The sequence below is a fragment of the Nannobrachium achirus genome, assembly GCF_963921795.1.
Source record: "Nannobrachium achirus genome assembly, chromosome: 21".
Taxonomy (NCBI): domain Eukaryota; kingdom Metazoa; phylum Chordata; class Actinopteri; order Myctophiformes; family Myctophidae; genus Nannobrachium; species Nannobrachium achirus.
In genome coordinates this window covers 16178163-16189712 of record NC_137828.1, presented here as the reverse complement: position 1 = coordinate 16189712, position 11550 = coordinate 16178163, and the positions used below count along the sequence as shown (strand labels likewise).

General features: G+C 40.6%; 1 protein-coding gene across 1 annotated transcript in view; it reads left to right on the top strand.

The window, feature by feature from the left end:
• The first annotated feature begins 1762 nt into the window (after positions 1-1762).
• nsmaf (neutral sphingomyelinase (N-SMase) activation associated factor) overlaps positions 1763-11550 on the top strand; it is a 59782-nt gene continuing 49994 nt past the window's right edge. The window contains exons 1-3 of the mRNA XM_080752183.1: positions 1763-1877; positions 4082-4168; positions 11391-11469. Coding sequence (XP_080608309.1) covers positions 1840-1877; positions 4082-4168; positions 11391-11469 — 204 coding nt within the window. The 5' untranslated portion in view covers positions 1763-1839. The remainder of the gene's footprint in view (positions 1878-4081; positions 4169-11390; positions 11470-11550) is intronic.

Genomic DNA, 11550 nt, shown 5'->3' with positions numbered 1-11550 from the left:
GGGCCCCCCATGAATGTTCTTCATAGGGGGAGGGGGTTTAACCCTTAGACTGGGAACGCATTATTAGGCCTATGCATTATTCTGTGCTTTAACTATTGAAAAATTGCAGCGCAGAGTGCTGGTGTAGATCTGCTATTTTTGAAATATCATGAACATTTGTGCAAGTCTCTGAATATTTCAAATCATTCACAACTTTTCAAAAATAGCAGATCTACAAGCTCACAGCGCGGCACTCTGTGCCGCACTGTGAGCTGTATATATCTGCTATTTTTCAATAAAATCAAACCTCGGTTCGAAGTGGAGGGGTGAAGCTGAGCAGCTATACACTGTGTGAGTGGGTGTACCTTACTGTACTGTACCTTACTGTGTACCTTACTGTACTGTACTGTACCTTACTGGACTGTACCTTACTGCACCGTACTTTCTGTACCTTACTGTACTGTACTGTACCGTACTTACTGTACCTTCCTGTACCTTACCTTAGTGTACCTTACTGTACATTACCTTACTGTACCTTACTGTACTGACTGTAACTTACCTTACTGTACCTTACTATACTGTACCTTACTGTACTGTACTGTACTGTACCTTACTGTACTGTACTTACTGTACCTTACTACTGTACTGTACCTTACTGTACTGTACCTGACTGTACTGTACCTTACTTTACCGTACCTTACTGTACTGTACTGTACTGTACTTACTATACCTTACTGTACCGTACTGTACATTGTACTGTACCTTACTGTACTGTACCTTCCTGTACCGTACTTACTGTACCTTACTGTACTGTACCTTACTGTACCTTACTGTACCGTACTTACTGTACCTTACTGTACTGTACCTAGATTCTATGTGTTCTAGATCTATGTGTGTGTGTGTGTGTGTGTGTGTGTGTGTGTGTGTGTGTGTGGTCAGTAGAGGTATTGCCTATTGCCAGCTACAGACCCAGCCCGCCGGCCACCCACCCACATAGCCACGAACGAAGCTGTTTATAGGGAGACGGTTTCACCACTCCAATAATTAAGCCCCCTCCACCTTGGGCCCTAGCAACTCAGCCCCACTTTTCCCCCCGTTGTGACGCCCATGCACGTATGTTTCATCATAGACCTACATATTCTGAGTGTTTTCACAATGTTTTCTCATGCGGAGCCCATTTGAATTGAATTTCCTTTCTATTTAAAATTAATAAATAAATAATGTATTATATTAAGCAGTGGTTCGCAAACTTTTCTGTCGAGAAGAGAGATTAGACTTTTACCCTGACCCAAACTAGAGAAAATAGCAGATCTACAAGTGCACAACGTGTTGCTTTGCGCAGCGTTGTGAGCTTGTAAATTGGCTATTTTCACTACTTCTTAAACATTTGTTTTCTAATTCATGGAATTTAGAAAACATTTAAAATTCCATGAATTTTAAATGTTTCTTTGATTCAAATATTTCTTTGATTTCTTCATGAAATTACTGGAAAAAAGCAGTTTTTAATTCATGAAAATTATTGCTTTTTTGGGAATCCTTTTTTGAAAAGGTTTTGAAATAACAATAATTAAAAAAACAAAATGCAGGAAACCAAAACAAATAAAAAATAAAATAAAGGGACCCACTAAGGTGCATTTTATTTTTGAAACCATATTGTCAGGGTTTGACGTGACGTCATCCCCACTGTGCCCTGCTCACGCCCACACGGTAGGGTCACGTGGTCGCTGAGAAGTTTCCGTGTTTACTTGGTAATTCACTCATAGCAGAACAACAACAGAGTGATCACACCAGTACAGTCAGTCAGTGGTTCATGGTCGATGGAGGACATCTGTCACTGCACCACGCATCACCACCACCACCATGGCCTTTCTGAAGACCAGAGAGAGATCTAAAGAGAGGTTAGTGTTCGGATCTGTCGCTATGGTTTCACCCGCTGCGATTCCATGTTCTGAATGAGTTTATACTAGGAGATGAATGATCACTTTGTCGACACACCGTCGTACGGCAAGGCTTTAGGCCAGTCTGCACTACAGCTGCAAGTTTAGACTGTTCATGCACTCATTATTGTCATTGTAAATATGCCATATCATATCATATCATATAATATGCACCGTTAAGTTGCGAGAAGTCTGATTTGAGTGAGCTGTCATATGTGTGTTCAGTGTTGTAACCAAATGGACTCGTCAGTCGTCACAGACTCACAGTCGTCAGTCAGGGACCATTTGGTTCCATTTGCACACAGACACAGATTACAAAGACGTGGGAATTTCACAAATATCTTACACGTTAGAATACATTATAATATAATATAGTGTTTTAGCCTGTTGGCACAAGTGCTGGGCAGACTGCCCAGTACTGTCTGGAGCCCATATACTCCTTATGTGATTCAGGCTAGGCTATACTTGACAGCCAGTATGTGTCCTATCCAGGGTGTACATTTCATACAATTGTTATAGTGTCAGTTATAAATGGATTAATGCTGAGGATTGTACTGTGTTGGCACATGCCACTCTAGTGTGAATGATACCCATGCAGTGTGGTATTAATGAGGATTATATTGCTTGCTGTCATTATTATTATTGCATATTTGGAGATGTAAATAAAAATGATCTAATAGAGCAGATCTAGCTAGGTGGAGTCCAAGGGGACACCCGGGGGTCTCCCTCCCCCAGCAAAATGAGGAACAGTTTAATCTCACTATTATGTCACTGTCTAGAAGTTTAAACACAATTAGAGAATGTATAAGAAATGAGGACTATTCAGATCATAGGTTTCACTTTCACCACACGTGTACAGTAAAATAATCTCATCTTATGAATGCGAAGGCTTTAAAGACAAAAACATTTCCTTATAAACGTTGGCATATAACCTCCTGTTCATATAAGTTCACCCTATAGACAGTCGTAAGAGTGACCTAATGGACACACTGATAATTAACCACTTAAACCCCAGCATCCGTATTGTGAGGAAAGCTTTAGCTGAATATAACATATTGACTAGCTTACAACGCATCAGCTTTCCCCACAATGACAGAAAACAGAAAAGACTCTAGCATAGAGCCCTGAGGGATCCTGTCAATCATATGGGGTTTAAAGGGGAATACCACTCATTTTCAACTTGGAACTATGTCATATACCTTAGAGTTGTTGTGTGGAATTGGAAAAAAGTCCCCCCCTTCTGTGTTGCTTAGAACTGGAGGATTGGTTGTGGGGTTGTGTGATCATCAGTGACATCAAGAAGGTGTACTTTGCAGGGAGAGTATTGTTTTCAGGTCTTTAAGTCTGGGTGTATCAAAAAAGCAACTGGGTTAAGCACCGTTGGTCCGACCAGTTTAACATTCGCCAGGTTAGCATTCACAAGCTTCAGTCTGCCTTAACCCAGTAGCTTTTTGAGCGGTGGTCACACCGTCTCCATAGCGTGGCCGTGTGTGTAGGTATGTATGTTTGTGTGTTAGTTTGTTTGTATGTGGGTGGGTCTGTATGTAGCCTCAAGCCTGTGTAGTACCTTTTCTGACCTCACATGTTAAGGGAGGGGCGCTGTTGTCCAGGCCACACACACACACACACACACACACACACACACACACACACACACACACACACACACACGGGGGGGGGGGGGGGGGAGAACCACCGCTCAGTTCACACGGGTGTGATTTTTGATACACTCCAACTGAACGACTTGCAAAAAACACTCTCCTGTACTCTGCAAGCCAATGCTCCAGTTCTAGGCAACACAGAAGGGGGGGGGGACTTTTTCTTATTTCCAAATAAATTCCACACAACAACTCAAAGGTATATTAATGACATCGTTCAATGTTGAAAATGAGTGGTATTCCCCTTTAAGTGCCTGTGTCACTAAACCTCTGTTAGATAACACACACTGAATAAGAGTTCTCAACGGGCCTGACAATTAAGGCCCGTCCCTATCTGTGCCCTAACCGACTAATTAGCATACATTTTAGGCCCGGCCCAGCCCGAAAAACATCGGTCCGGTCTGGTAGGGTCGGGTCGTGTTCGGGCAGAATTTGAGAACTGTCTATTGTTCTGATGTCATTTTCATGTGTTCTGTTGTTGTTGTTGTTGTTGTTTTTACCCCCTAGATTTTCACTGTTGTTGCTGGATCTGGAGGAATACTATTTTGAACAGCACACCGCACTGCTCATGACCACAAGCTCTCAGAAGGACAGGTAAGCGACATGTCAAGCCTAATTTATTAGAGAAGTACCAATACAATGTTTTCCTTCCCCGATAACGATTCCTGTAACCTGTGTGTAATTAAAAAAGAAAAAAAGAATCCGGTGACCTTCCTAAGTGTAACCTCAGTAAACCTATGCCGCCCTAAACCTAACCTTATTTAACATTAAAAAATATGCGATCTACAAACTCACCACCTAGGCACCCCGCTCTGCGTCAAGCTCGCAGTAAAGTCACTGCCTCCGATGGCTTATTGCTTTAAAAACACACAGTGAATGTACTGTATGCAGTGATATCCGATCGCTGTTTGTGAGGTTTTGTTGTCCTTGTGCCATGTGTTATGAATACACCATGAAATTCACAGACGATAAACCAGTTAACATATCACACACACACACACACACACACACACACACACACACACACACACACACACACACACACACACGCACACACACGCACACACACGTGCACACATCAGTGAACATGACTAGTCGCTGCTGAACTAGACACAAAAACAATATAATAACATATCCTCTCTTTCGGGTGGAAACCTCATATTTCCAATACTGTGTCTTAGTTGCAGCTCAAAATGCTTAGCGACGCGTTTCGAGGTTGTGCATCTGCTACTTTTGATGCTTTTGTGTGACACTGTAGTGTGATCACGTGGGGCGTTCATTAGTTAGTTAGTTAGTTCATTTATTGTCCACAATTTGTCTTTTGTCTCATATACATTTAGACAACATTAAAATGACAGATAAACAGCAACAAACACTTACACACAAAACATCTTAAGGCAACAAGAACGACAACAGTGGCATATAAGGTGAAGAAACAGGCAGATCAACGAGACATGACATCATTCAATGCCTTAATGGCATTTGGAATGAATGAATTTTTAAAAATATTGCGGCTACGGTGTGCCCAAGCTGTTCTATAGCGTCTACCAGAGGGAAGTAAATCCAACTCCCTATGGAGTGGGTGAGAGGGATCATTTATTATCTTGACAGCTTTTTTCCTAAGCACTTCATTGTAGATACAAATTAATTGTTTTTGTTTTTTCCCTATGATTTGATGCCAGATTTACTATTCTCTGCAGCTTGCCTCTACATTGTATTTTAAGATTACCGTACCACATTGCCATGTTGAAGGTTAAGATTCCCTCTACGAGGTTCTTATAAACTGTTTCCATGATGTGCTTGCTCACCCTGAAGGAGTTGAGCTTGCGTAAAAGGTGGAGACGTTGGTTACAGGATTTGAAAATATAGTCAGTGCTGTCACTGAAGTTAAGGTTGCTGTCAATTATAGTGCCTAGATATTTATTTCATTTACGAAGAAAAAAACACAAACCGTTGGAATACGGACATAGGAGGTTTCTGCCCGACAGCGACCATCAGCACTGTCAAGTCACACTCTAGTTTCGGCTCCAAAGGACACAAGGACGCAACTCAAGATTTCCAAACTCAAATCAACTCTTTATTTTCCAACTTTTCTTGATTTGTTGGCTTCATTTGTTGATTGGTCTGGGTCAATAATCAGGTTGAAAACCTTCGAATACAGAAAGTATTTTTAAACAACGATTTCAAAATTCAACTTAAATGTCTTCAAATAAGTAAGCTTTTAAAACGGTTAAGTATTTAAACAGTAAGTATTTAAGATAATTAACCTTTTAAACAGCAAGTATTTAAGGTAAGTATTTAAGGTAAGTAAAGTAATTAAGGTAAAGGTAAGTAATTAAGTATTTAAATGTTTTACTTTCTAGACATTAAACCAATTAAATGTTTTCAGTCAAATGTTTTCAAACATTAAAGTTACATTCTAACAAACTGTTTTATAAACTGTTTTCAAATCACTTAAATGTTTAGACTAAATAATAACAGTTTACTGAATCACTTAAATGTTTAAACATTCAGTCAACATTTTAAATACATGTTTTAAATTAAATCAGCCATTTAAGCCCTTTAAAGGAATAAACGAAAATAGCTGATCTACAAGCTTGTAAATCTGCCCCTTTTCACTTGGCACTTTAAACCTTTTAACTCTTTGAGTGCCTATCCCGAACTAGTTCGGGATATTCGGGATCAAAAACAATTTTTTATTTGCTATTTTACTTACCCCGAGCTGCTTGGAGCAACGTGGGTGGTCCCGGCTCGCCCAGCGCTCACCAACGAGAGACGCTAGATGCTCCGACGATTTATTCCATTTAAAATGGTTTAAAATAAAGTTTAGACCCCCCCCCAATGTTCACCCAATGTTCATTGTAGGCGGCGCGACGTATTCCAGGGTGCCTATCCCGAACTAGTCCGGGATATTTAATGAAATGGAATAAAATGATAAGAGGCCTTCTGAAGCCTGGCCTGATTTTTCTAGCTACTAGCCGAAAGCTAGCAACGTCCCGGCCGGACGTTATTTGCGAACGAAATCGCCAATCTCCGCCTAATCCAATGAAAGACCACATCTTTGAAGGCTTATATCTCTGGATTGTGTCTTTAGGGAAGCGGCGCGAGGTTTATTTACGGCGAAATCGCCCAAAAATGATCTTTTAGATGACAAAATGGGAATAGCCATTCTGTTAGCATTATCATCCGGGACATTTCCATGACGTGCATGAACGTGAGCACGTGAGGTCCTGGAAGGTGAGGTCCTGGAAGCTAAAGCGCTCGCCTATGAGAGATACCCTGGCATTCTATGGCCCCTAGAGGGCGCTGGCACCAAATGAGTTAACATGGCAATTTCAAGAATTTCTCACTTTTAGTAGTTTAAATGAACATTTTTAAATGAACATTTTTAACTTCCAATTGTTTTTATACTTTTAGCATTTCTTTATAAAGTAGCCCATTTTAAACAGTGTTTTTAAAACTATTCCAAACATAAATGTCATTCAAATAAAGAAATGCTTTTAGACTTTAAAGTCAACATTTTAAATGAACATTTTAAGCCAAATGGGCCATTTAAGCCCTTTAAATTGAAAAGGATAACTGATCTGAGCTTGGAGATCAGACCTTGTCATTGACATTGCTTTTAAACTTAACCTTTTACATTTTAAATCTTTTTAAATGTTAAACATTTTAACTTCTAACCTTTTAACCCTTTAAACTATTAACTTCAAGCACAAAAAAGGGCTTGCATGGTCATTTCCACTCCTTTTCAGTTGCACCCAATCAGGTAGGCAGCCATTTTGCTGATGCACTCTGGGAAGTGCAGTTTTGACTTCACACCTCCCACTTGAGCTCCTGGTTTTCCATAACCAGAGAGCTCACACAATTTCAGTCTTGTTTTTTTTTTCCATCCTCTTCAACCTGATATTCTTCAGCCTGGCCGTTTCTCTTCTTGAAGCAGATTCTTTCCTTGAATATTGTTCGCTTGAATCTGGTACTTTTCTTGAATCTGTACATATTTTTGAGTATCGCTTTCTCCTTAGGCCTGGCTCCCTTCTTGAGCCTCATCTTCTTGGGCCTGGTATTTTTCTTGAGCCTAACACTCTTCATCTTCATTTTTACCCACTTGGGTGATGACGCCTCCCACTTTGATCGTTGTGGGGTTTTGAACTTGATTTTCAGCCACTGCCTGGGAGCTTTTACTTTTGGTACAGCTTTTGTTGTCCGTTTTGGTCATTGTCTCCATCCTCTTCCGCAGTAACGGCAGCCTTTTTAGCCGTGGGCTGGTTCCTGGAGTTGGGTGTGACTCAGGTTTTACCTCTGCTGCTTCACTCTTTGGTCTTTGAGTGTTCAGTAGGTCTTCTTTCTGCAGAGTCATTCTTACTTCTCCAGTTGGATCCATATGCCACTCCTCCACTGGCGACTTCAGGAACTGTGGTCCATTTTGCCATGTGGATTTCTCCTTCTGGTCTTCAGGAGTGCCTGCTTTAGCTGCGATGTCAGGCATCTTTTTGGTCTGAGCCACATCTTCCTTCTGAAGCTGGACTGCCTCAGTTGTTGGAATTGTGATTCTGTGATCAGCAATCCTCCGTGCAGTGTCAAATTCAGCTTTCCTTAATTGAAGCCAGTCGTTTTTCTTGAATTTTATAAGTCTTTGCTTGAATCTGTTTATTTTGAATCTGGCTCTCTTCTTCAGCCTGGTGTATTTCATCAGCTTGATGAGTTTCATCAGCTTGGCACTTTTCTTGGGCCCAGCACTCTTTGGCCCAGCACTCTTCCCCTCACCTCTGTCTTGCTCTGGAAGTGCAGGGCTGCTTGTTTTCTTCTTGACCCCAACATCCACCGTCACCCACTTGGGTGTGGTTGCCTCCCACTTTGCCTCATCCTTCACTTCATGAGGGCCAAGCAGGTCCATGGTGGTGAATTCAAAGGGTGCAGCTGGACAGCTGTCAATCACGTCTTCACCAGTTAGTACACCTTGGTTGGGCGATGTTGCCTCACACTTTAACTGTTTTGGAGTCTCACTCTCCTTGGCCTCTAGTGGGGCAGCAGCATCCACGTCTTCCACAGGGCTTATTTTCAGGGCATTTTCTGGTAACTCGTCACTGTCCTCCAGGGGCTTATCCAAGTCGACGTCCAGGGCATTGTGGGCGTCAACGTCACAAGGTAAAGGATCATCTGGAACCTGCTCCGTAATGATGTCCACCATTTGAGCTGGCGTGGTTTCTTCCTCGCTCTCTGCTCCGGAATCATGCTTCCACCTTGCTGTAACAAATTTATATTTTCTTTTTTCAAGCTGCTTGTTGGATGTTCTTAGGGCCTCAAGTCTTCTATCCACATCTTTCTTCGAGTCCAAAGGGATCCATCTTTCCCATATGGACCTTGCTGATATGGCCTCCTTCATCCTCTTGCCCAAGATATTTAGGAACACTTCATATCCCTCTAAATTTACACTTACCACAGGTATGTAGTACGCATAATCTTTGGCTTCTCCTGCTGCAATGATTGTCATTTCAAGCTCACTCTTGCCATACCTTGACCACAGGTTTGCTTGTACAATGCCTCTTATATCCACCAGCTTTGTCTCTGCTTCTTTTACAGATCTTGTAAGGTCGGCCTCTTCCACTGCCACTTCTGCAGCCTGCAGCCCAACCTTGTAGTCATCATTGACTTTGAGCATTGTTCTGAACCGGTCTGAAAGTTCAGTGAACTCTTCCTTTAATTCAGATTGAAGCATTCTGCTTGCTCTTCTCTCCATATAGTTGGCTTGACTGGTGAAGCTGCTTTTTGCAATGGTCCTCTCAATTTTGAGTTGCCTGACCCTCTTCTCCAAGTCATCTCCCGCCATCTTCATCCTCCGCGTCAACAGCTTGTTTCTGGATCCGCCGTTTATCCTCAGGTCCAGGCTGCCCGCAGTGGTTTTCAACTGTCAAGTCACACTCTAGTTTCGGCTCCAAAGGACACAAGGACGCAACTCAAGATTTCCAAACTCAAATCAACTCTTTATTTTCCAACTTTTCTTGATTTGTTGGCTTCATTTGTTGATTGGTCTGGGTCAATAATCAGGTTGAAAACCTTCGAATACAGAAAGTATTTTTAAACAACGATTTCAAAATTCAACTTAAATGTCTTCAAATAAGTAAGCTTTTAAAACGGTTAAGTATTTAAACAGTAAGTATTTAAGATAATTAACCTTTTAAACAGCAAGTATTTAAGGTAAGTATTTAAGGTAAGTAAAGTCATTAAGGTAAAGGTAAGTAATTAAGTATTTAAATGTTTTACTTTCTAGACATTAAACCAATTAAATGTTTTCAGTCAAATGTTTTCAAACATTAAAGTTACATTCTAACAAACTGTTTTATAAACTGTTTTCAAATCACTTAAATGTTTAGACTAAATAATAACAGTTTACTGAATCACTTAAATGTTTAAACATTCAGTCAACATTTTAAATACATAGCCATTTGTATTTAAAGCCCTTTAAAGGAATAAACGAAAATAGCTGATCTACGAGCTTGTAAATCTGCCCCTTTTCACTTGGCACATTAAACCTTTTAACATGGCAATTTCAAGAATTTCTCACTTTTAGTAGTTTAAATGAACATTTTTAAATGAACATTTTTAACTTCCAATTGTTTTTATACTTTTAGCATTTCTTTATAACGTAGCCCATTTTAAACAGTGTTTTTTAAACTATTCCAAACATAAACGTCATTCAAATAATGAAATGCTTTTAGACATTAAAGTCAACATTTTAAATGAACATTTTAAGCCAAATGGGCCATTTAAGCCCTTTAAATTGAAAAGGATAACTGATCTGAGCTTGGAGATCAGACCTTGTCATTGACATTACTTTTAAACTTAACCTTTTACATTTTAAATCTTTTTAAATGTTAAACATTTTAACTTCTAACCTTTTAACCCTTTAAACTATTAACTTCAAGCACAAAAAAGGGCTTTCAAACTGGAGCCTCTTCTCCCTGGAGATTGTTTGCTTGAATGCATGGTCATTTCCACTCCTTTTAAGGTGCACCCAATCAGGTAGGCAGCCATTTTGCTGATGCACTCTGGGAAGTGCAGTTTTGACTTCACAAGCACAATGCAACCCTGGTCCCTGCAGGATCCTAGCAGTCAGCGTGTGCTGTGTAACTCAATCTGTCTCTGTGCCAGCATCACTCCCACTAATGCAGGGGTCTTCAGGCCAAGGACCCCTTAGTTGAGAGAGAGGTGAAGCAGGGACCCCCACAATCTGTTCATAGATTCCATACAGTTTCATCGTTTGACAGCATGGTCATCAGTGTATTTTCGATTCATGTCAATTTGTGTTTTCAGATATTTAACCACTTAAACCTGACCTTTCACTCTGTACTTAGTCTGCTCTTTTTGCCCTCTACACCAACCAAACCACTTAATAAACCTGACCTTTCACTCTGTACTTAGTCTGCTCTTTTTGCCCTCTACACCAACCAAACCTCTTTGCTGAAAATAGCCGTTCTACAAGCTCACAACGCCTCGCCTCGCTCACATCACTACTTTTTTGCACTATTCGTTGTATTTTTTTCTTTCTTTCTTTCTGTCTTGTCCTGTTGTATGTTCTGTAGCAGTCTGCATGCCCAAGACAAATTTCCCTCGGGACTAAATAAATTAATCTTAATCTTAATCTTAATTTTAATCTTAATGTCTTTTCTTCTTTTTCACTGGGACTCTGTAACGTCTGCCAGAGGGTAGCAGTTGGTATTCTGAATACAGGACATGGGAGGGGTCGGCAATTATTTTGCTAGCTTTCCTGTGTTTGTGTTTGTGTTTGTAATCAGCGAAGTACTTCTTTTGCTTATAGGAAGGTCAGAGGCTCATTCAAAGTGTGCTCCAAGTCCATCATATTTGACCCGGAAGACTTTGCCGAACCAGTTTTAAAGGTATGTTTGTTTTATGTTGTTGCTTTTTCTTTAGCCCACCGAATAAAATGGAAGTTGCTGGAGACATGCTGAAGGCCAACA